This window comes from Ursus arctos, unplaced genomic scaffold (assembly GCF_023065955.2).
Source record: "Ursus arctos isolate Adak ecotype North America unplaced genomic scaffold, UrsArc2.0 scaffold_1, whole genome shotgun sequence".
Lineage (NCBI taxonomy): Eukaryota > Metazoa > Chordata > Mammalia > Carnivora > Ursidae > Ursus > Ursus arctos.
The window spans coordinates 105,896,366-105,924,278 of record NW_026622763.1 but is presented as its reverse complement, the minus strand read 5'-3'; the positions used below and the strand labels follow the sequence as shown (position 1 = coordinate 105,924,278).

General features: G+C 55.4%; 1 protein-coding gene across 1 annotated transcript in view; it reads right to left on the bottom strand.

Moving 5' to 3' along the window:
• Positions 1-1,422: 1,422 nt before the first annotated feature.
• Positions 1,423-27,913, bottom strand: part of MLPH (melanophilin) — a 29,923-nt gene continuing 3,432 nt past the window's right edge. Inside the window, exons 2-10 of the mRNA XM_057316123.1 lie at positions 24,606-24,736; positions 10,149-10,370; positions 9,895-10,007; positions 8,683-8,721; positions 6,643-6,746; positions 5,358-5,474; positions 4,015-4,231; positions 1,562-1,762; positions 1,423-1,442 (exon numbers count right to left, since the gene is read on the bottom strand). Of these exons, the coding sequence (XP_057172106.1) occupies positions 1,423-1,442; positions 1,562-1,762; positions 4,015-4,231; positions 5,358-5,474; positions 6,643-6,746; positions 8,683-8,721; positions 9,895-10,007; positions 10,149-10,370; positions 24,606-24,715 (1,143 nt within the window). The 5' untranslated portion in view covers positions 24,716-24,736. The remainder of the gene's footprint in view (positions 1,443-1,561; positions 1,763-4,014; positions 4,232-5,357; positions 5,475-6,642; positions 6,747-8,682; positions 8,722-9,894; positions 10,008-10,148; positions 10,371-24,605; positions 24,737-27,913) is intronic.

Genomic DNA, 27,913 nt, shown 5'->3' with positions numbered 1-27,913 from the left:
GATTTCTCAAAAGCCATGCGAAGAAAGGCTCCTCCCACAAGTCTGCTGCTGGTTTTTGGCAGATCGTTTCCTAGGGGCTCGGTGAGAGGACGGAAGTTGGAAGAGCCTCTAACCTTTCCTACATTAGTGGAGACTGAGGAGTGGCTGGCATCCCACCTGCCTCGTGCAGGTCCTGCCCCCTGTGGGCACATCTGCTGCTGGGATAGAGGGTTCAGCAAAGCCCGGGCCCTGCTGGGCAGCGCCACTGGCCACGGATGGCCGTGCATGGTGCTGGTGGAGTGACAGCCAGGAGTTTTAGCTGCAGGTGTGGGCTGCGGCTGTGTTAGACGACGCTCCCCCTGGGTTGTCTGAGTGCACAGAGGGGTAAGGGGCTGGGGAAGGCCCTAGCTCCCTGCAGAACAGCCCCTCCCAGCTCTGGCTCCTCTCCAGCCTCTCGGGTCCCCTGCCCCTCCCCCTGCGTCTAGAACTGCGTCAAGCACGGCTGCACGCGCCCAGCTGCTTTCCGCCATTTCTGAGCACGCTCAGCATCGGTGAGTCCTTCTACCTGACAGCCCAGAGCTCAGTCAGTCCCTGGGTCCCTGGAAGGGAAGCTCCACAGGGGCATCCCCCACCCCTCAAACGTCCTGCAGGGAGGGTCCCGGGAGGAGCTCTGAGCCACGCATCAGTTCTGGCTCCTGAAAATGTGCCTGAGACCAGCCATGGCTGAGCTACATCCCGGATTCTCCGTCCAGAGTAGGGCTCTCCTCCCGGTTTCCTGCCTCTGGGTGGCTCACTTACAAACGGCCCCAATCCCACTATCTCCTCCGTAGGAGTCAGGCCTTCCCGGGTCTTTGGTGAGTCTGTATCAGCCTCGTATAAAGCATTGTTGCCTTTGCCCCAGTGAAGTGTATTTGCTCAGACCTACATCAGTTAGCGGGACCACGGTTTAAATTCAGCGGAGGGAACGTGGGGCACTCAGAGGAATCTTGTGACTTATGTCGTCAGTCGGGGTCTACAACGTGAGCGAGTCTCACCACTTTACAGGTGTTACGTATTCTAAGTTCAATTTTCTTAAAATCTGCATAACGTCTGCTAAAGGCATAAAATAATGGAGTATTTCCTCCTCTTGTAAATGACAGAATACTCGATCGAGTACGAAGTGAGTATTTGCGTCCAAAGGAATCAAGCATGGGCACAAGCTACAACGTGGACGGACCTCGAAGATGGGACGCTGTGTGCAGGAAGCTAGGCACGAAAGCCACACAGTCAGTGCTTCTATCTACACTGAATGCCCAGAATAGGCGAAGCCAGGACACAGGAAGCAGGCTGGTGGTCGCCAGCGGCCAGAGGGAGGGGACGGGAGAGACTGCTCACGGATCAGGTTCCCTTTGGGGCGATGAGCTTTGGGACGGATAGAGGTGGCGGCTGCACGATGTCAAAGCACTACGCGCAGTGAATGTCCGCTGCAGGATGGCGAGCTTTATGTCATGTGAACTTCATGTCAATAAAACAGCGGATATTCTGACGAGATCGCACGCATGTGGGCTATGCAGGCCTGTGCACACTTGCAGTTTTAAAGTACCGACAGCTTTGATTTCACTGATTTGACTTGGCGTGAAAGGAACTGTTCGCCGCCGCCTTACCTGGCTCTGGGACGGAGCACGGCCTCTCCATCTGGGATGCTGGGAGGTGGCGCTGGGAGCCCGGGTGCTCTCGTCATCGGAGGTGTCCACGTCAGCCAGATACTGGGAGGGGAGCTGCTCACTCCCCACGACGCTTGTCCCTTTGGAGTGAGAGAGGGTTCAAATTATTCAGAGCGAAAAGCTGGGAGCCAGTGGACACGTTTTTCCCAATAAAGAAAAACAAGAGATGACATAAACCAAAGATGTGATTACAGCCCCTGAGGTGAGGGAGCGGAGAACCTTAGCTCAAAGTCAGAACGGACGGGCCACAAGCCCTCACACGGAGCTTCAGGGAACAGGTCCCTGCCCAGCACTCTTGGGGGGCCAGAGGAGCAGAGAGCCACATCGGCCGAATGATCACAGCACACAGAATTCCACCACCCGAATCCGTGTGCCCAGAGGGTGGCCGATGTGGGGCCCAGGGAGCGTCCACGAGTGGAGGGGACTTCGGGAAGTCTTTCCACACTGGTCACTCCGGGCTCTTTCTCATGCCTTTACGTGGGCACGGGTCACCTACAGCGTGCCCAGAAACGCTCATCCTGGGCTCCAGTCGGGGGGAAGCTGACTATTCCCACGGACTCACCATATGGTCCCTCTCCCTGGGGCTCCAGGCAGCCTGGATGGCACCGCACACACTGCCCGGGGAGGCGGAGGGGGAGAGGGCTGCGGCCGGGGCTGACCGCACAGGAGCTCCCGCCCCGGCGAGTCCCCGTGCACAGCCGCGTCTGTTGTCCACAGCACCAGCCCCCACTGGCTCGGTGAGTCCTGCCAAGCACCTGCACGAGCCTGCGAGAGGCCCCGAGCTCCAGTGAGACCCCAGCCCCGTGCCCTGCTGGTGTCAGCCAGGGAGGCTGTGCACTGAGGATGCCGTGAGGCCATGCCCGACTTCCGGCCACGGGGATAGGAGGCAGGTGCGCTGTTCTAAGCCGATATGTTTGTGAAACTACGATCTCATTTAGTGCCTACAACCATGCCGCACGTTAGGCATGAAGCCCTCTTCGCAGTGAGGAGAAACCGAGTCACAGCGGCTAAGCGGGGTGGCATGCCACGTGCCACCAACCCTCAGATGGTGCACCTGTGGGCTGTCTGATGCATCTCGGGCTAGCACTGGCCGTCAGGCTCCTACATGTCTCCGTGAGACGCTCCCAGTTTAAGGGATGAGCTGAAAACTGCGCTGGTTGGTCAGCAACTCTGTCTCCCTCAGCTCCCTCCCCACCTGCCGCCCTGCCCGCATCCTCACGGTGGTGTGGGATTACGGCGCGGGGGCACGGAGTCTGTGCACGTCCCTGTCTGTCCCTATCCTATGACTTATTCAATATAGATTCGTTTATTCACTGTTCAGGAGGAAGTAAAGCCCCATGTTCCTCCCCAAATGCCCCCAGCATCCTAATTGGCCTGTGGACCATGAGATTATGGTCCCTATAATATAATGAAAAGGAAAACAGAAAGGGGACTGATTTCCTGGCAGACGGTGACTTAACCATATTTCCCGGCAGCTGGCCCCACGCGGCGGTCACGTGGGGGCTCATTAGCAGGAGGGCCGGGCTGCCTCTGTGGTCTCATCTGCTCCTGCATCAGTAGGGTGTCTGAACTCCTGAACCCACACTCCCACAGGGCACAGGAAAAGACAGCAATTCAGGATTTCATTATGAAGCACACTGTCTGACAACAAAATTAAACTGAGCAAGTCTAGGTTCTCAGCACTTACAGACCCCGCGATTCACAGCTGGGAGCTGATGGTGGACCAGGGGAAGCAGTGCCCAAACGGAACCTGCACCGTCCGTCCCCAGGTGCACCGTCCGTCCCCAGGTGCACCATCCATCCCCAAATGCACCATCTGTCCCCAAGTGTACTATGGGTCCCCAAGTGTACCTTCCATCCCCAAGTGTATCGTCCATCCCCAGGTGCACCGTCCGTCCCCAGGTCCACCATCCATCCCCAAATGCACCATCCGTCCCCAAGTGTACTATGGGTCCCCATGTGCACAGTCAGTCCCCAGGCTTGGACCTGCCCTGTCCTTTGGTCAGGGTTGGTCCAGGGGACCAGTGACCCTAATCATTTCAGGGACACCTGCATGTCCCTACCCCAAACCAGCTCATATCCTCCCTCAAGGTGGCAATAAGCCATGTGGCCAGTCGAGACGTTAATACTGGAACTTCTGAGTGTTACAAGAGCAGCGCCCAGCCTGGGGGTGGGAGCAGGTGTGGATGGCGTCTACTAGGACCTCACAGGCCGGACGATGCAGTGAAGAAAGAGGCTGCTATCACTCGGCCAGTGTGTCTGCACAAATCAGGGCAGCGGGCGGGTTTTCCGCTGACCCCCTCCTCCATGCAGAGCCCATCAAGTGACCTACCAGCTGTGGCGGCGGTCCCTGGGGCTGTCGTGCACGACTCTCCAGGGAGGCCGAGCTCGGTGAGGGTGTCCCGTCTGGCAGGTGAGAGGCTGTCTGTCTGCTCTTCTGGATGGGGGTGGCACCCAGGGGCGCTGACATCGGCCTGCTCCAGGACCGTGGCCTCCTGGGAGGTGTCCTTGGCACGGGGCTCACCCACGAGGGCCTCAGCACACGGGACCTGCTGGGCGCATGAGGTTTTACCAGGAGGGGCAGCTCCGGCATGTGGGTCTTCCCATCCCAGTCTGGAGGGTTTCCAGACATCATCAGAGCACACGCTGACACCCCTCAGCTCTGGCCCCTTGCAACTCAGTTCCCTTTACTTTCAGAAGTCCTGCGGAGAAGCTTTTACTGCCTACTCTGTGTCATGCGTCTGCGGAAGGCTGGGGCTCCCGAGACCCTGGGCCATTCGTCGTACAAGGGAACACATGTGACAGCTTCAGGGGCTCCGACCCACCTAGACACCGAAGCCCTGGGGAGGTGGATGGGGAAGTTATTCTGGGGGGATGCATTGCTCTAACTTCGTATACCTTAATAGTCCCAGAAAGGCAAGAGGGAGTGTGGGCAGTGCTCCTGGGGGGCCCCTCGGCTGCAACCCCAGCACCTCCGCCTCTACCCTTCCTCGGGCTGGCAGAGGGTTCTCTCTGTTGTGCCCTCGTCCCCAAGGAAACAAGGTGCTAGGGGCTTCTGGAAGCCACATGCCTCAGCTCCTTTCCAGCTTGAGGGGGGCAGAAAGGAAGCAGTCCTCAGGCCCTGGAGGCCACAGGAAGTGGAGACCGCAGGAACTGGTCTTACAGCTGGAGTAGGACCTGTGGCCCAAAGGCCTCTGGGGTGGAGCCCACTACCCTGCTGTCCTCTCCCCCAAAGCAGTCTGCAGATCAGCCTGGGCAGACGCACCCACCTCAGCTCTGGCCTGGAACCTCCAGATGGACGCCCAGGCACGTGTCAGGCCCTGCGTCCAGGGCAGACGCCCGTTCTCTGGCCTGCCCTTCTGAATCACAGGGTAGAAGCCTTACTTCTGGGGTAAGCAGCCCGCCCGAATGCCCTGGGCCCCTCATTTGTCCAGCCTTGGTTCCCAGCCCGCACTCCATTTCTCCAAGCTGCCAGCTCTGTCTCTGCAGAGATGGGGAGTATGAAGCTTCTGGGTCCTGTGACCCCCACACCAACTCTCTCCTGGCCTGTCGTGCCCTGGTGCCTGCTATGGCCATCGGACCCCTTCCCAGAGCGCCGTCTCCCACCTGGGGCCTGAGTGCCTGTCGCTCAGGTTATCCGAGGAAGGGCGGGGGCAGAAACGAGAGCCTACTGACCTGCCCGCTGTCTGTGGTCGCTGGGACTGGGGACGAATATGGGGTGTGACCGCCAAACCAAGTGGAGTCGTCAGAATCTGCCTCTAAGTCCAAGTCGTGAATGGAGAGGCGCTTTTTCTTAGCAGGTGCAGACGTGGGCAAGAGGAGGAGAGCCGGGGTCAGCTTGACAGAGAGGGCCAGGGACCCCTCAGCCCTGGGCAGCAGGGTGGGCACCTCCAGGGGCACATCCACCTCCAGAAGGACCCCAAGGCAGCACCAAGGGGCCCAGAGGGCTGCCCCTCTGAAAGCCCTGCAGGATCTGCATCCTTAGCTCTCTTAGAAGAGCAGAAGGAAACCCCTGCTCGGCCCGAGGACGTTCGGCTGCTCAGAGGCGCTGCAGCGTCGGGGCGCGGGGTCGGGAGGACGGGCCGTCTTCTCTAGGGCTGGCAGGTGCTTCTTTCCCTTGACAGGTGTCGGGGGGTGGGGGGTCCAGCAAATGAGGGGCACCCACTAGGTGAGGCCACAGAGGTGGGGGAGCACTCCACGTTGTTCACATGAAGAGCACCCATCTACTGAAATCCCCCTCACGATAATTTGGATCCTTTCAAAGTATCATATAGGGAATATTCCAGATACTGGCTAATATTCTTTAAGCTCACTGAGTGACAGGAATACAACTTTCTCACTGTAGACTGGCCAGACCTGGTGCTGAATCTCACGGACGCCAGTCTCCTCCCAGTGCCTCTAACTAAACTCCTTGTCCCCCTGGCCCCAACCTGCTCCCCTTCGTCATCCCCCCCAGAAACCCTGGGGGGTACTTTGCTTGTTTATCACCAAAAATACATTACAAAATAAGTGAAGACAGAAACAAACGCTAACAAAAGCAAGGCTCGTGGCTGGCTACAAAGAAAAGCAAAATGTTCACAGAAGAGTCTAACGGGGTTCACTTCCCTAAAAGATGCAAGGGCCACCTTGGAAGACAGCAGGTGCCCTCTGGGACCCCTACCTGCCCTCACAACCTCACGAGCCGGCCCCCCGGGGCCCTGACCAGACGGGTCAGGCAGGCTTCCCTGTGGGCTCTGTGCTCCCCATGGTTTGCTTTGGGGTTTCTTATGGTGACACCATATGCTGAAAGCACTATCCTATCTGTTGCTCAGTGTCTCAGAGACTGACAGGGCACATGGAGGGAGGCGGGGTCTTCGTGCTCATGCTGTAGTAACCAGTAGTGAAGGGGAGCACTGAGATTTTTTGGACATCAGAACCCCAGGCTCCAGCTGGGGGTGGGGGCTGATCGGGGAAGACTCACTTTGCTGCCAATGGGTTGGGGCTGGGCCACTGTGTCCAGTTCTCCATCCTCCTCTGTCTGCTCACTGTCTCCACTTCCCTCGCCAGGGCTTGGCTCAGGCCCACCTGCAATGGACACGTGCATGATTGAACCCAGGGTGAAGAAGACTGGGGGCAAACCATCCACCCACCTACCCATCCATCCATCCATCCATCCATCTACCACTCAACCACCCATCCACCTACCAGTCCATCCAACCAACCTATCCACTCACCCATCTACCCCCCCACCCATATCACTCATCCATCCACCTACCCACCCACTTATCCATTCTCCATCCATCCATCCACACACCCATTCATCCATTCTCCATCCATCCATCCATCCACACACCCATTCATCCATTCTCCATCCATCCATCCACCCACACACCCATTCATCCATTCTCCACCCATCCATCCATCCACACACCCATTCATCCATTCTCCATCCATCCATCCATCCATCCACACACCCATTCATCCATTCTCCACCCATCCATCCATCCACACACCCATTCATCCATTCTCCATCCATCCATCCATCCATCCACACACCCATTCATCCATTCTCCACCCATCCATCCATCCATACACCCATCCATCCATCCATCCATCCATCCACACACCCATTCATCCATTCTGCATGCACATGTCCATCCATCCATCCACCTACTGTGACACATCCAGGCAAGGCCATCAGCTGGCCTTACAAAGACCTACCCAAGCATCAGTTGGACCCAGTCTGAATCCCAGCAGAAAACTATTACTCTGCATCAATTTTGTCTAAGGTCAAACCCTCAGGCATTCGCCCTCCGTTCACAGACTGTTTCTTGGGTAATCTGCATCCCCGGCCTTGTGGTGGGTGAAGAAGGCCGAGAGCTAAGTCATGTTTTCTCAAACAAACTGCTTTACCTACAGTCATTTTGTATGGTTATCTGCAGGCCGCAGACACAGCTGGGAAGGAGGTGAGCCTCAGCCCCAGGGCCCCCTACTCTCCTTTCTCTGCCCCCAGGCCCCCTGCCTCACCTGAGCACCCAGGTGGCCCCATCACGGCCTCTTCCCCCGTTCTCCCACTCACACTGGCCTGGCCCCTGTTCTCCTTTACGTCACCAGAGGGGTTCAGGAAATGAGCTCTGGGGTTTTAGAGCATGGATCATCGGCCTTCCCTCAGGGGTCACGAGGGCACCCCTGCACTGGGGGAGCATGGGCTGTGGGGCCAGGCCCACACGTGCTGCCCCTGCACACCCCCCAGCCCGCGCCCAGGCCCTCACTCCCTGTGCCTTGGGTGCGGGGAGGTCTCAAGCGTGACTAAGCAGGGCATTTACTCTACTTCAGAATGCCCCTGAAGCCCTTCAGTGCCCCGCAAACTCGGACCCATGCAGCGGATGGATCGGGTGATTATTTTCATTCTCTGGATCGTGAGTCTGGAGGAAACTCACCCCAAAGCACCCGACAGAAGATACTGAGCTGAACTCCACCTGCACCGAGGGAATGTGGGCATGGCTCCTGGAGGCCCGGGCACACGCGCATGTCTGTGTGTGCATGCGTGTGTGGGTGTGTGCATGCGCGTGGCCTGTCAGCGTGGAGCTGCCCCCAAGACTGTACAGGAACAGGAGCTCTGTGCCCCTTTTGGTTATGGACTCGTTACATCTCTCTCTCCACTTGGGACGAGGGTTTGAGAGAGATTTTTTTTTTTTAAAAGATTTTATTTATTTATTTGACAGAGAGAGACAGTGAGAGAGAGAACACAAGCAGGGGGAGTGGGAGAGGAAGAAGCAGGCTCCCAGCAGGGCAGGGAGCCCGATGTGGGGCTCGATCCCAGGACCCTGAGTTCACGCCCTGAGCCAAGGCAGACGCTTAACGGCCAAGCCACCCAGGCGGCCCGGTTTGAGCGATAGTAACCCATCTCTCGAGAGCAAGCCCGCGGGATTCCCCTGCTCCCGACACGGAGGAGAGCTCTCAGCCGCTCTTGGCACGGAGGTGGAAACAAACACGAAACCGGGGAGCACCAAGCACTTACTGTGGATGTCAGGCGAGCTTCGCGCTCTGTCAGGCAAACCTAGAACCAAAAGGAAAGGTGCTGGGAAGAAAGACATCCTCCCGAGACCGCGTGCTTGAGGACGGGTTTCCTCTCATTCCTTCTCGGCACTGTGACGACCGACTCCCGCAGCGTCTGCCTGTCCTGGTACGGGGGCCTCGGGAAAGCACCCCCATCGCTCTGCAGGTTCACCTGGAGAAGACCCCCAGCGGCCCGCCACCCCCTCAGGTGGCCAGTCTGCATTCAGCCCTGGCTGCCCAGGTTTCAAACTAGTAACTTCAATCTTTTCTGTTTTTTCAGTTTGACTACTTGAAAACAAACATGCAACTTTCCTTCCCTGCACCCTCTGTGACTCAGTGAGCTGTACTCCCAGGTTCCCGTAGAGAGAATTCAGCCTGGGCATCACCCCAGGACATGGGACACGGGGGCCAGGCAGAGCGCGCAGGGAGTCGGGGTTCCCGTTGCCCCACAGCGCCACCTCGTGGCCGTCAGTGGTGACAACTTTGAAATTGGCAGGTGCCGGCTGGTGGGTCCAGCAACTCTGCACCCTGGCTGGACATCACAATCCCCACAGCCGTTCACACAAGAGAGATACCCGAGCCCACCCAGTAACTGGAATCGGCACCTCCCAGAGCGAGACCAGGTCCTCAGGGGTCCTAACGTGGCCTCTGTGAACAGGGATGCCTTTGGGGTAGAGATTCTCAAACGCTTTGCAGTATGGCTTTCCACCCTGCTCCCTGTGGTTCTCACCCTTGAGCCCTGTGGTGAGGCCAGACTAAGCCTCTCCAGCTGCACGAAGACCCCTCGGCCCATCAGATGCACAGGGGATGTTTGTTGAAAAGAGAAAATCTAGGCCCCCAGGGAGGAAGGGCCCGGAGAACATGTAATAACCAGCGCCTGGTTATTCAACTAGCCACTGAGTTTGAGACCTTGGCTATGAGGTCTCCACCTGCTAGGAAGCCTTGAAAAGTAGGATTTCAAATAGTGGGGGTTGTCAGCAGCATGCAGGACTTCCCAGGGGGCCAGGCCAGGGTGGGTGCAGAAATTTGCACCGCACAGAAAGCAGTCAACCTCGTATAAAACCCCTGGAAGGGACTGACAGGGCGCACACCCATTCCAAAGGATCTGCTTGGTCCTGAAACATAAAACACATGTGGGAACAAAAAGTGACCCCCGGAGAGCTGCACTCCTCACCTCCCCCCTGCAGCCGTCCGCACAGGGAGCGGATCACTTTGGCACTCCCAAAGCGCTTGAAGCGGGCTCGCAGGTGCTGGTGGTACCACTCCACGGAGCCGATCTTCACCACCCTGCAGAGAGACGGAGCTCAGGCCCGCGGCACTGCCCTGGGCGGCCCACGTCCGTGCCCACCCTTCTTCAGCCAGCCCCCCGGGGGGACATGTCGGGCCCTAACACCCACAGCGTCCCTTGGACTCCAGGCCGTGGCTCACCTGGCCAGGTGGCAGGGGTCGCAGAGCCAGCCCTGCTCCTCTGGGTGGGCGTGGCTGCAGTCTTGGCAGGTGAAGAGGCGGCAGTCCAGGCATTGCCTTTTGGGGGTCACCAGGAGCCGGTAGGGCTGCAGGCAGCGGGCACAGTGGGTCTCGTTCAGGTGCGCCGAGTCCGCAAGCAGCTCCCTCTGGGAGCTCTCCTTCTTGATCCGGCCCTTCAATCCCCTTAGGAAAATGTTGGAAACAAGGAATCTATGAGACACCCACCTTGTTTTTGCAACAGGTTTTAAATGCTTGCACATATGTGTGTGCAAACACACACACACACACACACACACACACACACACACACACAGAGGAGCTTTCTCGTACAGAGAAAACAGTAATCCTAAGTTGAGTAAAGGCACCCCAGGCAGCGCTCCCTGTCTGCCGTCCCAGCTCCAGGCTCCCACTCTCTCCCAGGGAGGGGCAAGGGGGAAGCCCAGAAAGTTGGGGTCAAACATGTGCAGTTAGGCTAGGTTGGAATTGAAACACCTTATTTTTACAGAAGGAAAGTTGCTTTTAAACATTTCCGTGACTCTTTACAATCGTACATTTTTCCAGGCTGCGTGCCCGTGACTTTCATCCAATGCCGAAAGGCCGCGACCCACCAAGGCTCCGAATCCCAGGCTGGGACGGTTGCCACCACTCCCCGCACCATCTCACATAACTTGTAACGGAGAGAGGAGGGACAGAGGGCCTGAACTCCAGCTTTGAGATGGAGCCCGGAGCTTTCCTGCTGCACAGCCCCAAGCTCAGAGACTGTGCTCCGGCACCGGGCTTCACCGGATGAGGGTGGGCCTACGGTCCCTCGCACCGGGTGTCCAACCTTCCTTGGAGGGGGTGAGGTTGGTGGCTCTGGGGAGCCCAGCAGGGCCAGAGCCGGGTGGGGTCCTGGGGGTGCACCTGGTCACGACACATGGTTATTTCGAACCCCAATCTGTCACCCAGTCTAATTGTTGAAGGGGAGGTTGGAGAAGAGAAAAAAATCCAGGTGGTCCACGGGCTGGTCCGAACTGCCACAGAAGCCACAGAGAAGGCAGAGGTAAAGCTCGTTACAAGGGCAGGGCTGTGCTCCTCTCTGTGAGGCCCTGGCCGGTCACACCGCTCTGCACGCTGGCCTGCGTGAACGGCCCTTCAAGGAGGATGGCACCAGGTAAGGGGGGCTGGCACCCTACTGAGAAAGTGACAGGTCACTGCACTCTTCCTAGAAGGTCACAAGGGTCCTGGGGACACAGAGAGGAGGCATCTCCTCGCACACGGTTTTGGGTCCCTTCCAGCCGGGGAGCAGGTTGAGCTGTCCCCCCACCCCCCACCCCAGGTTTGCTTCCACGGAGCAAGGCTGCAATGGCTTGGCTTGGAGGGTGTCCAGTGCAGGAAACATCCAGCACCAGGACGTCCCGGGAAAACCACAGTCCCCTCAGACTTTCCTGGTGGGCTCGCCTGAGTAAGCCGACTGGGAAGTGTCCCCTCTGCATCATGGGCACATTCCCTTTGTTCTGGATTTTAAAGCATGTTTGGCAAATGCAATATTTTTAGTTTTCAATGAGATCCACTTAATCCATTCTTAGTGACAAAAATCAGACAGACCCTTGGGTGCCACTGTCTTGTGGGAACTCGGCGCCTGTGGTTTCCGACGGGGACATCCCAGAGCACGGTGGAGGCGGGAGACAAGGCAGTGCCTCTAGGAAGCTTCAGGACACTACTCCCAGTTTAAGTGGCATTGACTGCCCTTTACTGATTTCCTGCTCCCTGCTCGTTGTTCGAACACTCTGGAAGGCTGGCCCACAAATGAAACTCTCGGCTTTGAAAACCAAGAAAACACGGCCTCATATGGCAGCCGTGCACGGGAAGAGCTGCCATCCACAGATAGAGCTGCACTGACATCTTTGCCGCAAGCCCGCGAGCACAGGCACCTGGAGCCAGGTGGGCAGGGCCTAACCTCCTCCATTTCCCCTCGGACTGTACCTGCATCAGCCAGAAAAGCTAGAGGCCACCCCTTTGCCTCTCTCCCAGCAAGTGCCCTTCATTCTGTATCCAGGCAGAACCACACCCTCAGCCCAGTGGGAAGAAGGATGAGGACCTGCAGGACAACCACATCCCGGGACCGGAAGTCCTCTGAGATAAGAGCCACTCTTGTGGTGGCTGGACACTGACATATTTCAGGGGCAATCACCCCGACCTGGAGCCGCACGGGGAGGAAGTGGGGGGGCGGGCAGAGCAATCCACACACCCTGCTTATTGCAAACACTGGGTCGACCAGATGTCCCTCCACCACGGCTGCATCAGCAGCTATCAGTTCAAGTCAGCCCCAGGAAGGAAAGGCACCCTGAATGTGATCGACGGTCAAAACCAGAAGACTTGAAAGAAGCTGCTTGGTGTGCTAACTGGGACTGAGAGAGAGGAGGAGATAAAGAAGGAACGAGGATGAGATGGAAAGACCACAGGCTATGCTCACCGAGGTGGAGGAGAGATGGCCCCAACAAAGACAAGAAGGGATGGAAACTGACAATGGGGTGGAAGATGGGCGGAATTACCACTGTACATACTACATCCCATGATTGAGAAGAGTGGTTCTCAAGGTGTAATCCAGGGACCCCTGGAGGTTCTCAAGACCCTTTAAGAGGTTCCACAAAGTCAAAACTATTTTAGTAACAATGTTGAGATGTTGTTTCTCTTGTTTGGTCTTTGACACCGGCACCAGTGGCGGAGAAGCAATGGCAGCCAAACAGCTAGGACCGTAGCATGGGTCAAGGCAGAGGCACAAACCGTACCAGCAGTCCTTGCGGGATTTGTCACAAAGGTAAAGAAGAGCATGTCTTTGATGAAGTGTGTTCTGACTAAAGGTAGGTCCTCGATGCTACAATAACAGTTACTCATCTGATTAAACCTTGACCTTTGAGCATGTGTCTTTTTAATATCCCGTGTGAAGAAATGAGAAGCATGCACGGAAGGCATTTCTGCTACATCCTGAAGCACCACCGGGGTCTTGATGTAAGGAAGCAGCCAATGGCTGGAGTTCCAACATGAACTAGAATCTTTTTTCACGAAGCATCATTTTTACTTAAAAGAACAACTGGAAGATAAACGTGGGTGTTTGTCAGACTTTCTCTTAGAAATGAACACAGTGAGCCCGTCACCTCGAGGAAAACAAGTGACAATATTTGTGGCCAATGACAAAACTCTTCTTTGAGCACGAAGAAGAAACTTGGGAAGTTTATGTCTGCCACCGTGAGCCTGACAGTGTCCAGCACTTGGAGGTTGCTGATGACATCAGTGGTGATGGTAACCCATGGGATTTTTTCGGTGTATAATGAAATGTGTCACCATCTGGAAACTGTATTTGGTGTGACAAAACCACACAGGGGTGCAAGATGCACTTTGCGTGCAGGACAGATCAATGGGTTTTAGTTCACTGATACACGTTCAGATCCCACCGTGCAACTACCTTTAAGAAATCACCAGTTGCTGGGTTACTTTGTAATATCGAAGCACAACGTCCATAATCATCTGGGAAGACTCTGAAACACACCCCTTTTTTCCAACTACATGTCGGTAGGAGGCTAGATTTTTTAAAAAATTCTTCAGCCAAAACAACATATTCCAATACATTCAAAACAGAAGCCGAAAAGAGAATTCAGCCACCTCCTATTACACCGGACATGGAAGGGATCTCCAAAAATACCAGAACACGTTGGTCTTCTCATTGGTTTTGGGAAAAGTTATTTTTTAGAAAAATGTTATTTATGTTAATGTGTAAGTTTTACTATTGTTATTTTTAAATGAATGAATGAATATTTTTTAAATGCCTGGTTTTAATTTCCGATAGGGTCAATATTGATATACGTAATCCATATGAACGTATGCTCTTTGGGGCTCTCTGTAAAGGGAGTCTGAGGCCGAAATGCTCGAGAAAGGCTGATTCTGAAGCAAGTTTGCTTCCCCAGATGCAGAGGAAAGGATGAAGGGACGGGCACGAGGACAGAGGGGGTGGCAGTGGAATCAGGAACGGATGGAGGAGAAGCTCGGCAGAGGGGAGACCCTGGGATCAGAAACCCACAGCACTGTGCCCTGCCCTCCGACTTCCAGCCTGCCCTGGGGCGCCAACATCCAGAACCCAGAGTGGAGGGGAGATGCCTGCTGTTCTCAAGAGGGGCTTAGTGACTTCGCAGGACAAGGCAGGTCTGGTGCAAGGAATGCCCTTTCAAGACAGGAAGGGGAAGGCAAGTCTCCTCTTGGCCATGACTGGGTGTGGAAGGGAGAAAGGCTAGGGATGATGTGAAGAGGGCAGACCCACGCGTCCTTGCTCTCCCCCTCTTCAGGGAAAATCCGGAGGGGAGCACGGTGTGAGTACTGCGGAAAGCCCAGGACCCAGGGGTGAGTGGTGCGCTCTCCAGGGTCAGCTTGGGAGGAGGACACGGGGGCCACGTTCCCCAGCAGCCATTGAAAGAGGGATGAGCTCGACCAGGCCTTCTGCCCACTGCGTCTTGGGTTAGGCGATCCTTAGACCCTGTCCCTGCAGGAAAGCATGAGGTGCTGAGAGGCCCGGGGACTGGCGGTCTTGGGCTGGCGTGAAGAGGTCACAGCACGTGAGGCTGATGGCTAGGATCAGGGATCTCAGTGGCGGCTGCCAGCTGCTCCCAACGCCTGACTGGGACGATTCATGAGCGATGGTCCTCATTCTGGAAGCAGACCTGACCCTCCACGCTGCCTCAGGGACCAGCAAGGAGCCAGTGGGCAGTGTGCAGAACCAAGACCCCAGCAACTCCATCACCCCGAGGGCCAAAAGCAGGGGGTGTGGGGATGGGGGACTCTGAAACACAAGACTAGGCCGTGAAGAGTCAGTGTAAGCGAGCAGAGGGTTGATACCAGAGAGGAAGCTGCAGCCGTCTTCCGCCCGGGCGGTGGGGCCCACGAGCAATCTCAGGGCATAAACGAACCGCTCTTCTCTGCACAGCTTGGTTGGCTGTGAGTTTTGACCAGGCCACGGAAGCAGTGATCACTGGAAAAATACACGAACACCCTCCCAAGCAGGAGAAGAAAAGGAGCTGGGTCTTCAGATCAGGAGCTGCTGGACTGCAGGCCGCACACACGCAGACGGCCCACATTGCTCGGTCAGGACACTGCGGGCTCGCGCTGGGGGAGCACGAGTGGCGGGCAGGTGGCGGGAGGAAGCTGGAAGCCACAGGGCCGTTTCCTGTGGCTGCTCTAGCAAAGGCCCACACCCTCCACGGCTTAAAATAACTCCGACTTTTTATCTGACAGCTCTGGAGGTCCGAAGCCTGACGTGGGTGTCACGGGGCCACCATCAAAGTGTTGGCAGGATGGTAATCCTTCCAGAAGGCTCTAGGGGAGAATCTGTTCTCTCGCTCTTTGCAGTGTCCCGAGGGCGTACCACTGGCCCGAGGCCCCTTCTCTAACCTTCAGAGCCAGCACAGCAGGTGGGGTGCCCCTCACCGCGCTGTCCTGCCTCCCCGCTTCCTTCCTCCCACAGGGCCCCTTGTAGTCACCGTGGGCCCAGCCGGGTAGCCCAGGACTGTCTCCCCAAGTCCAGGCCCGCTGATCAGCAGCCTTCGTTGCATCTGCAAATGCATTCTCCTTTGGCACGTAATCTGACCCAACCACAGATTCGGGGGGTCAGGACATGAGTGTCTTTGGGGGCGTGTTATTCTGCCAGAATTCTGAAGGAAAGTGGGTGAGCAGAGATCTTACTCCCAGCCAAGAGATTCCCGAATGTCAACTCCATAGCCCGTGCCCTTCCTGAGAAAATAACCTGCAGATGTGTACCAGATGGAGAGACGAATCCCAGGTGTGACCCTAAGAACAGGGTGTTGGGGCCCGAAGGCACCAATGAGTCACAGAATCGAGATGCTAGATTGTTGCACGGCGGCCGAACGAAGCAGGACAGTCAGTCACAGCTGAAGGACAGCAAAGCGTGAGGATAGTTGAGAGCCTGATCACAGGGCGACAAACAGGACAGGGCTGACCAGTTCGCTGCTGTGACAGCCAGTCCGGGCAGCGCTCTCAGGCTGAGCCCACCCTCCAGGGGCAGTGCGGCCCTCGGAGCGTCTGTTGTGGTGCCACGCCGCCCAGCGAGGGGGACCTCACACCCCTTGGTGGCACTACTGCTAGCACCAGCCTCGTTTGTTCACATCTCAGGCCAGGAGAGCTTTCAGAGAGCGTCTCAGGAACCCCGATCTGTTTGCAGAGATTGTGAATCCACAGTTCCACCTGTTTGCCTTTCGGGAGAAGGTTTGCAGGCCTAATATTTGATTTTCGGGCTGTGCCCTTGAAAACAGGGTGTGCTATTTAGGTAAGCTCCCTCCTCACCCAGGGCGTGAGTCACCATGGGCGCTGAGCACTCTCGCTCCCCCTGTGCTTTGGGATGACCTGATCCTTTCCAGCAGGATGCAGCTGAGAGAGAGGCCACCCCCGTAGATGGGGGCGCAGCTCTGCAGCCCGCCAACTCCCCAGAGCCCGGGAGGCAGCTCACAAACCGGCAGTGAGTACAGGCTGCACAACGCCAGGTGAAGGCTCGCCTCTCTCCCTGTGGCGCACGTCCGTCGGGTGGAGGATGCAGGCATCCCCAGCACCTGCTCTTCCCCAGATGGAGCGAGTTAAACAGCTGGGCTATTCCCTGCATGGTCCCTTCAAGGGGGTTTCCTTAGGTAGCTAAGACTCCTTAATACCCGAATAACGAATAACGAGGATGAATGTTGAACACTTAGAGGGGACCCCCCTCCCCCACACAGTCCCACAATTACCCATTTCCCGACATTCGTCACAGCCAGGGAGCCTGGCCCTTCCTCAGCGTCCTCCTAGAAATGTGCATAGTAAGAGCAGCTGCGTGGCAAGCCTGTCTAGGGAGGAAATGAGGTAACACAGACAAAGACCCAGTGCACATGGGTCTGTGCACATTCAAAGACAGCCGTGAGTCTTTCCGTGGTCAGGCACTGTGCCCGGCTTAGTGACGAAGTGGAGCCCTCACTGGGCTTAGACATGGCTGGGAAGACAGATTCTACTCAACAAGCACATGACTCATATATTAGAAGAGCCCTAAGTGCTGCAGAGGGAGATCCAGCAGGCGAAGCAGAAAGAAGTGGTGTCTGGAGGTGGCTATTTTAGAAGGGGCAATCCAGGGAGGTTTCTCTGGGGAGGTGGTGTCTGAGAAGGGATGCCAGTGAGGTGAAGGAGAGTGCAATAGGGAGACTGGAGGAAAGGTGACTCCTGAGGGCCATGGGGAGAAAGACAGCGGGGCAGGGAGGGTGGAGGGGAGATGTCCAGAAGAGAGATGGGCTGGGATGAACCGGGGCCGCTCTGTGTGGCCGGCGAGCCACAGCTGGGATTTATTTTGAAGGCTGAGCCAACAGGGCTCTTCGAGGCATGAAATGTGGGTGAGAGGGAAGGAGTGGAAGCGACCATGCTTCCTGGGCACTTGACCTCAGCAACGAGGCTGATTCCAAGATGGGGAAGTGGGGGCCTTGGAGGAATGAAGACCTGTCTTAGACACGTTGTGTTAGCGATGCTGGTTAGACCCCTGGCCGAGGCGCTCAGCATCCATTTGTCTACATGCCTCACAGGTTCAGAGGAAAGTTCTCGGCTGAGGGCGTCATCTGGGACTTGCACCATCCAATATGGCAGCCACGAGGCACATGGAGCTATTTCGGTCAGTTACAATGAGAAAAAAAGGACAAAGTTGGTTCTCCAGCTGCGTCCGTCACACTTCAAGAGCTTAACAGGTGCAGGTGGCCACTGGCCGCCGCCCCGGAGAGCGGACGGAGCTCAGTTCCTCGTTCCCCTGGGGCAGCGTGGGTCTAGGGGGCATTAGCAGCAGGGCACGGTGACCATCCCTCAGGGAGGGAGTGTGCACAGAGCAGAGCTGAGGTGGGGGCCCTGGACCCTCCGAACGTGAATACTCGGGGTCCAGGAGGATCAGCAAAAGAAACAGTAGGGGCTAGACCCCCAGACGTGAGTGCGGAGGAGCACAGTGAGAAAAAACTCCGCGAGCGCAGAGCCTCCGTTATTATTAGACTTTTCTATGCATTTTTAAAAAGTGAAATGACATAAACCCATAATTTTCACAATCTGCTTTTTCCAGTTAATAGCTCGTGAACTGGTCATGAAGATTCATTGCTACAGCTTTATTTTTAATGGGGGCCAAGTAATCCATTGTTGAATTCATGGTTAAAGTTGGTTATTTAGTGAAAATTTGTAATTTTGGACATGAAGTTCTTCACTCTTATGATCCTTGGACTATCCTCTCCTGCTTCTCTCTTAGCATGACTTTTAGCAAAGAGCTCGCTGGCTCAAGGGATGAGCACCTGTTTCGGGCTTTCGCTGCGTTATGCCAGACTGGCCTCTGCAAAGGTCTCATTTGCCTGCACCCATCAGCCGGGCTGACCACTGGGATTCTCATTCATCTTTGCAAATACGTGAAAACGGTATATTTTGATTAGTTTGTGTTTCTCCTGTTATTCTTTGAGTTATTTCTTCATGTTTATTGGCCAAGTGCATTTCTTATTTGATGAATTTCCTGTTCATATCCTTTTCCTATTTCATTGTTTTGGGGGTTTTTTTGTATGTGTGTTTTTCTAATTTGGAAGACTGACTTATCTTTTTTATTTTAAGAAGCTCCTTACATAGCAAGGATAGGAATCCTTGCCATTTCTATTAGATTGTTTCTTCTTCTTAAAAGTTTAAATTTTCTTTTTTTTTTTTTAAGATTTTATTTATTTATTCAACAGAGATAGAGGCAGCCAGCGAGAGAGGGAACACAAGCAGGAGGAGTGGGAGAGGAAGAAGCAGGCTCCCAGCGGAGGAGCCTTATGTGGGGCTCGATCCCAGAACGCCGGGATCACGCCCTGAGCCGAAGGCAGACACTTAACCGCTGTGCCACCCAGGCGCCCCTAAATTTTCTTTTAAATTTCGTACGTCCATATTGATTTCGTCGATACGTATTGATCAGTTCCTGTTGTGATTTCCGCCTGTGTGGTCATGCCTAGGTTCTTCTACTTCAAGATTCTACATGTACTTATCTATATTCTCTCTCAGGAATATTCCTAGTTACAGGTTTTACATTTTTAACATTTCAGTGAAAAATCTGAGATAAACCCTCACCCCTGCTGGTGGTCAACTGTCCCCAAACTAGCCTTTCCGACAGGTATGAAGTGTTACCTTTGTTGTCGTAGAAATTGATACACGTACTTTGTTGTATTTTGGACCTGTCCTTGTTGTTTCATTGGTGACATCTGTGAAGGACCACTTTATTTTAATTAACGTAGCCCTGAAACAAATGATCTCCCGGAACAAAGCCCTTCTTACTCCTTTCATTCAAACCGTCCTAGCTTACATCTTTATTTTTCCATACCATTTTCTCTAGTCCCCCAAAGTGTCTTGGGAATTCAACTGGGATTGTGGCTCATTAATCCCCCTGCAGTAAGATGCTTGTGCTGTACCTAGAGCACGTGGTGTCACTTGCTGTTTACTTAACGTTTTCGGATGTTGCTCCATAAGGTTTTGTGCTATTCTTCATACTGCTTTTGCACATTGCTGATATGTATATTTTTGGGTATCTCATATTTTTTATTATAAGTAGAATTTTTTTCTATATATTTTCTAACGGATTATTTTTGATGTCTAAGAAGGGGACCCCGATTTTTCTTTTATATTCTTTTGTAATTAGCCAGACTACTAAATTCTCTTTTTTCTTGGTTTTACAGAGAACTACCTTGGGTTTTTACATCTGCAGATAAGAGCTTTGGCTCTCTTCGTCCCTAGGATTTATTTCACATCGGCCAGCCCCTCGAGAACACTGCTAAATTAGCAGTGTAGAGTGCTGATGACAGAAATCCTTTTCTTGTTTCTAACGTTAATGTACCCTGATGAGTACTGCTTGAGGGATACTTTCGTCATGTTGAGAAAGTATTTTTATTTCTATTTTATCCATTTAACAATATTATCAGCAATAGCATGCAACCGAACAGTCTTCGTGGAACTGAGACAATCCTACGTTTCATGTCCCTTGCCCCTGGGACAGCTCCCAGCCCAGGCCCCGCACCAGGGAGCCGACTCGGCATGAAGAGGGCCATTCTCTCACACGAGGGTCTGCCCCACTTTAAGGCTCCAAGTTCATCCACAGCAAGACACACGTCCTCGTTATACAGCCCACCGCTCAGGACTCGATGGTAGGAAACAGGGAGTAAGTTAAATCTATCCTAAACCACCCAACTGATACCAATGTTGTTAACATCCTAATTTTGTCTATCTTTGCATTTTGGGTTCTTTGGAGTCCGGCATCACGTCCTGATGGGACGCCAGGAATCACAGGACACCCTGTACAGTAAACACCCCACTCCCAAGTTCCTGGTCCCACACGCCAACTTCGGGGAGAGATTTCTCTGTGCCTGGGGCAGCATCAAAGACGGCATGCCCCCCCCTCTTGTCCACCTCCCGAAACAGCCTGCAAGGAAAGCCACCCATTTGGGGTGCTCCCTACGAGGTTCCCGCCACCCAGGAGCTAGACCCTCAGAAACTCCTTCCAGGCGATTTGGAGGAAAGGCATCCGTGTTGTCTCTCCTCCCAGATATGGGGGATCGGGCCAGCTCACTGGTCACGTGCTTTGCTGGAGGACACCCTAAGGCGCGTTGTGCCTACAGCGTGGGAGCCGGTGCTGGGTCTTTACCGGGTCCCGTCCCCACATCCTTCGCGGCAGACTGGCACTTTCACGTCTGGGGACAACTCCACCTAATACCCATTTCTGTTAACTTGTAAATAGTAAAAGAAATATGGTTGTTGTCTGTTTTCCAACTGGGATATTCGGTGGTCTGGTTGTTTGGCAAATTTGCTCCCAGCCAATCAGGCCCCTACACAGTGTCCACCTGAAGCAGTTTCAGGAAAGGAAAGTTCTTTCCATTTACTGAACGTGTCCTCGGTTTCGCGAGCTTCCCCACGTGCTCAGCTCTATCAGGGACTGTGGTAGGTTCCTCGAGCCGAGCCACTTACTGCGCATTCCTTTTGGACGATGGCAAAGACATCAGAAACCCATGTGAGCGATTCCCGGGCTGCTCGGTTTGTCACGGCCACCCACCTCGTGGTCACCGGAGGACCAATTTCTGCGCTCGGCCCCTGGCCGGTTCACGGATCAGAGACCCGGAGCGCTGGCACATTAGCCAACAGCTCTGCAGAACCAGTTCCGGTGTCAAGAACCCAGAGTCTTTATTTTCAGCTGGTCTGAGCCGTGCCCTTTCTCAGCAGAACTGTCTGTCTGGGCCGAACTTGAACCCATGTGTTCTGACCTCATGGCACTCATCACGCCCACCCTCGTGCCTCGGGACCACATGCCTGGGCCCTGCGGCGGCCCGGGGTCGGGGGACACTGCAGAAAAGGTTCCTCGCAGTGGGAGGCAGCTTTACTTTTTGTTGCGTATTTAACGAACAGCACAGTGAACAAGACACGAAACCTTCAAAAATGATAAGAACTATAAAAACCCTTCCCCTCCTCCTCCCTCCCAGATTGACTCTTTACTTCCCAAACGTATCACCGGCTAGATCCCTGTTTGCACAGCGAGAACCAGTCACGGTAATGCCACTGGGCTTCACTGCTCTCGGCTCAATGTCACCGCGACACAGACTTTCCCGGCCACAGCCTCTCTGCACGCTGGCACTGCCAGGGGCAGGACAACACTGCATTAACATGCCCCAGACAGCCTCCTCCTGTCTGGCAGCGGGGACTTAACAAGCCCACCCCCGAGCACATGGCAGGCCCAGCAGACACAGCAGAGCAGGCCAATCCCGCCACGCCCCCGCCTTCCGCTTCCAGAGCTGGCCCTTTCCGAGCACACAGCGTCAGACACTTCTGAATGAGGGGGTCACCCTGACCATAACTGGCCCGGGGGCCTGGCCTGGCGCACAGCGGGAGTCAGGGTCATATCCTTGTAGGAGCCTTCTGTTTCCAACAGCGTTGAGAGTTCACCTGGGCCTGTCTCCTCTTGGCAACGTGAAATGACGCAAGAAATGTGACAGTAAAGAATGATGGATGACAGAAGGGACTCCCCTTCATGCAAGAAACACAGGGATTTTGGCAAAACCCACTTCAGCTGTCCACACCAAGGAGAAGCAGCCCAGCTCAAGGGTATCTGGGAAAGAGGCTGCTGCTTGGGACCTGGCCCAGGTGGTCCTCCCTCTGCTCCCTGACAGCTGGGTTCCCAACCTTTCCATTTATCTGTGTTTCTACATACATTTAAAATAAAAGTCGACAACCGCTGGGCTGCCTGGAGGCAGGGTTTGGTCCATCCCTGGGGAAGGGGGTGCTGTCAAGAGGGAAGGCTAGGCTGGCTTTGCTGGCACGAGTGTCGTGGCCCTGGGCAGAGCCAGTTGGACACAGCCAGGGCAGGGGAGCGGCTCTGGGTAAGAGTGAGAGGACACTAGAGTGTTCACAGGAAGAAGGGGAAGAAAGGGAGGGGCTTCGGCATGTGGAGAAGTGTGGTCACCAGAGGCAGAGACAGAAGGCTGGAACACAGGCCCCTGCTTGGGACTTGGAAGTCAGGTCAGGTCAAGGCCTGCCGTGCGCTCCAGGGTGAGGTCTCGTGAGGGTGCGTTAGGGGCTGGCAGTCCCCAGAGGCCAGCAGGGTGGAAGGAGCCTCATGACCAAAACCCAGGGGGTGACTTGGGAGCCCAGAGCAGAACAGGGGGTGGGGGAGGGTGCACAGAGAGGCAGCGGGAGGCCTCGGCCGCACTGACCCGGGCCGCTCCCTGCTGACACTGGGGTCGCCAGGCGGAACCATGCTTCTTTCTTAAGTGGCTTGTCCATTGTTAGGGACTTTGTTCTGTGTTGAGACTCAGAGCTCCCCTCACCGCTGGTCCTTCGCTGCCTCCTTGGGGGCCCTGTCTTCCTCTCTCTGTACTCCCTCCTGCGGGGGTCTCCTCCTGCCTGGTGACGACACACTGGGGTCAGTCGAATAACGCTCCTCCCACGTGAAAACTGTCCAGTGTTCCTAGTTCCTGGGACCTGTAAATACGTCACCTCACCCGACAAAAGGAACTCTGCAGACATGATTAAGTGAAGGATCCTGAGGCGGGGAGGTGACTCTGGGTCATCTGGGTGGGCCTAGTGTCATCACAGGTCCTTACGAGGGGCAGAGGGAGAAAGAGGATGAAAGCGGAGTGGGGGCTGGATGCCATGCTGACGGCCCTGAGGACAGAGGCAGGGCCAGGCACCAAGGAGGGCAGGTGCCTCTGGAAGCTGGGAAAGGCACGGACAGAGATTCCTCCCTGGAAGTTCTAGAAGGAATGCAGGCCTGCTGACACCTTGACCTTAAGACTTCTGACCTCCAGAACTATGAGAAATGTATGCATGGTAAGCCACTAAATTTACAGTGATGATGGCAGCCCCAGGAACCTGATACAAATACCATCTATTGGTGGAAACTCCACAAGCCCTTCTGGGCTCCTGGCCAGCACACGTGGCATCCACTCGTCCACCTAACGTCCAACAGGCAGCTTAACCGCAACGTGTCTGAACCCTTCCCTGATTTCCCCCAAACCTGCTCCACCTCGCCTTCCCTGGGGAGGCGGGGACAACCCATCCTCCCAGCTACTCAGGCAGCGACCCTGGAGTCGCCCTTGGCGCCTGCACGTCCGGTCCTGGGCAGACCTGCTGGTTCCGCCCTCAAAGTACACCTGACCATTTCTCGTAGAGCACAAGCCAGGTCTCGATCCCCTGCTTGACGGGCTGGGACTCCGAAGGCCCGAGTCCTGTAGAGGCCCGTCCGGCCCCACACGGCGGACGCCCACTCCTGTCCTACCTCCTCTCCGCCTCTGCCTGGAGTGCTCTTTCAGACAGTCGCTTGGCTGCCCCCCCCCCCCCCCGCCATGAATCTTTGCTCCAGTGTCTCCTTGACAGGCCTCCCAGCCCATACAGACACCAAGAAAGGATATGAAAAGAGCACGGTGCCTGGCTAAGCGTTACGGGTGGGGGAGGGGTAAACAATGGTGGAGGGTGTTGGCTCCCCCCATGGCTGCCCATTGAGGATGGGGGCCACCCAACATGCCGGAGACACAGACAAAGCCAGCCTTGATCCTAAAACCCCCGCATCCCGACATTCTGGGCGTGTCCCTGTTTTGTCACCTTTGGCTCACCGTGTCGTGGCCGAAGCATCACCAGTCTCAGGAGACAAGGTGACCTTGAAGCTGGGCCAAGAGGAAGTAAAACTGTTCAGGGGACACCTGAATGCAGGCTGGAAAGTCAGATCCCCTTGTTTTCAGGAAGGGGAGGAAGCCAAGCCCAGAAAGCGGGGCGTTTCCTGGCAGCCGGTTTCCCGCCCGGTGTCCCGCACCCGCGCTTCCCGCGGTCTGCCCGCCCCGGCCACCCCGAGAGGCCCCTGCAGAGGACGCCAGAGGGACGGGCTCGGCCGCACACACTTACTCCAGTCTCTCCTCTTCCTTCCTTCTCAGATCAAAGTCCCGCTGAACCACTTCCCAGACGTGCTTGGCCTCTTCATCCGTGAGCTTGGAAAGGTCCAGTTTTCTCCCCATGTCTGCTTGTCAGGACCACACCTGGAAAAGACAGGATCACAGGTGGTCACCCCGTAAGCCTGTGGACAGCGGCTAAGCCACCAAGTAAGAGGCAAAACAGAGCGCACTGAGTTCCCAGGCAGTTTGTCTGGACTCGGGCGGAAGGGTTTTCTCAAACAGGCAAATTTGGGTAGTTTAAATGTGTCGGTTTATGTGTGAAATTCCTGCTCCCTTGGGACTCACACACTTGGCCACGGGGCCCTCTGTCCTTCCACTGTGAGACGACGTCGGTGATGTCGTGTCTAAGGGCACGCCGCCTTCCCCCGTCCCAGGGTGGTGCTCTGCAGTGGGGACCCCAGAAATGCTGGGGAAACGCTGGAGACATGCTCCCTGCGTGGGGCTTCTGCCCCAGAGCTCCCGGTGGAGGCAACACCACGGCAAAGAGGCAACTTCCCCCCAGATTCCTGGCCAAGCTGAGGAGTCGAGGGTGCACGCCCCGGCCCGCTGACAGGTGGCCCCAGCGTGACGCCTGTGAGGTCACCGTGTCTACGGGGGCTGGGGGGGAAGGGCATGCACATGCTTCCCACGGTGGGGCCGAAGTGCTGGCAGGTGAGGGTACCGGCCGTGGGCAGCACGGTCAGCGGGGCTTAGTTCACCTGAGGCAGGCCGGCTGCGGGAGCCCTGGAGCCTGGGTGCACGTTAGCTCCCCCGGCAGCTCTGGCCTCCCCATGGCCGGGCCTCACCCTCCCAGAGCCTGACTTCATTCAGCTGCCTGACAGAGTAGCCTCATGTGACGCCCTGTTTCTAGGTAACCTGCTGGCCAGGAAGGCAAAGTGCAGGTGATTTTATGCCCTATTTGTAGACATTAAACCGGATCCCGGTCAATGTTAAAAGGACAGAGGAAGGAAAATCCAAGTGTCAAAAGCCAAGATAAGCAGAACCTTAGAACCTTGCCTGTTATTCAAAGTTTGCCTCGTATGGGGCGCCTGGGGGGCTCAGCCAGTTAAGCGTCTGCCTTCGGTTCAGGTCATGATCTCAGGGTCCTAGGATTGAGCCTCACTGGGTCGGGCTCCCTGCTCCGCGGGCAGTCTGCTTCTCCCTCTCCCTCTGCCTCTCCCCCTGCTTGTGCTCTCTCACTCTCTCTCAGATAAATAAAATCTTAAAACAAAACAAAACAAAACAAAAAAACAAACCCCAAACCAGTGTGCCTCGTGGACCAGCAGCGTTTCCTGAGCGTTTGCTAGAAATGCAGATTCTCAGGCCCTGCCCCAGACCTCCAGATTCAGAATTCATATTTTAACGAGATTCTCTGGGGGTCACGTTCACACTGGAGCTGGCCGATGTCACTGGTCCTGGGACCCCTCCGAGCAGCAAAGCTCTAGTGAGGCAGGACAGGGACAGAGAAGGGGTTGGCTGAGCAGGGAATAAGAATGGACGGGCCCTCCTGCTGGCTCTTCCCGCAGAGAAATCACACGGGCCTTGCAGAGCCGATGCTGCCGTTACACCGGGTACAACACTGAGGCACCGCACCAGGGAGGACTTCACCCGTGGATTCGAGCACACGGGGTCCAGGGTGCTGCCAGAGGGGACCACCCTGCTCACCCCTCCACCCCATCAAGCCCATCCTTTGAACACTTCTTTGCACCTTCTGGTGTGACTGAGGCTGTCACATCCGTCCCTGTCAAGCTCCAGGAGGGACAGAGACTTTGCAGGCACTGTTCCATGCTCCCAGGGCTCTGATCCCTTGCAAGCTGCACACGGGAGCCCCTCGGCCTGAGGACGAGGCTGCCACACTGACATTAGCTCTTCTCTGGGCACCAAGGCTCAGAGGAAGATGCGGTTTGGGTGACAGTTGTGCCATGGGCAACAGAGTTTGAGAACCGCTGCATGACTTCGACAAGTCTTCAAGGAGGACTGAAATCCGTTTCTCAGCAATGTCGGAGCCGGGGTCCCATCTGTCTGCTCTCCCCAGGAACTCTTCAAGCCGACTGAAAGACTTGGTTTTGCTTCTGAATTCTGGGGGGCATCTCTCTTCCAGCGCTGCTGACCGAGCACTCGAACATTCATCACAGAGATGTCAACGAAACTTGCTCTGTGCCAGCGGTGTTTCACAAGGGGTCGATTATGACAAGTGACCTTTTCAGGGTGGCATCCAGATACCATCTAAAATGAAAATTTCCTCAGAGTTCCCGTGGCCCTCAAACTAAAATATTCCGACTTGTGCCTTAAATTGGTGAAAAATAACTTCTTAATTTTTTGCACCGAACCCTCAGTATCTCCCCCTTCGAGCACGATGCTGACCGTGAACGAGGCATTCCGAAGTCGCCTCAGTGTGCCAGCGTCATTCAAACTATTTTCACTGACAGCTGAATTTAGATTTTGGACAGGAAAGTGTTAAAACAAAATTCACCGTAACCGTTCTCTTAGAATAGGCAATTTCTGGTTTTTAAAAAAATTGGAAGAAAAAGTTCTTTTTTGATGGATGACTGGGGTTTATTCATTTTTCTTAAACCATTTTTGAAAAAAAAATTGTATCCTAAGGAGCACATTCATTGAGGTTCTATTTCCAGAGCAGATGAGAGGGCCGTGAACATCAGCTGACTAGTTACCAATGTTTCTTCTCCAAAGGGACACAGTTCCAGGCTTCCTTGAAGAAACTTAGATGGTGAGGGGTGGGGGAGAGAAGTACAACAAAGGACACTAGTATATCTTCTTACCAGGCGAGCCCAAGTGTCTTAGAGCATGCTCAGTGGCCGGTAAGCAGGTGGATAGGAAGGCCGTCTGAGCCAGACAGAACCACCCCTTGAGGCTGAGGACATGCCCCGCCCCCCGCCCTTGGGGCCGCCTTCCCAGACTGTTGCTTCTCTTGGAAGTTTCTTGCTCATAAGGGTGGCTTTTTTGGTTTCCCAAGTCGGACAGCAAAGACCACCAAGGCCCCGGGGACCAGATACATGCCGGACCTGGAGGGTCTGGGCACCTCTGGCGAGGGGGTGCCTGCCAGGAGGGGGTGAGCCCCTCAGAAATAGGCTGAGATGTGAGCAGGGCAGACCAGCAGGCCAAGGGCAGCAGGCAGCCCCACCTGCTTCTACAGAAACCGAGGCCCCGGGGCTTAGCTCCCTCTTGGAAGTTCTGATCATGACCCTGAGTTATCATGGAAAGTGACCTATGTTCGCTATGCTGTGTTTAATAAAGCCAGAACTGACATGATCTGGATTATGA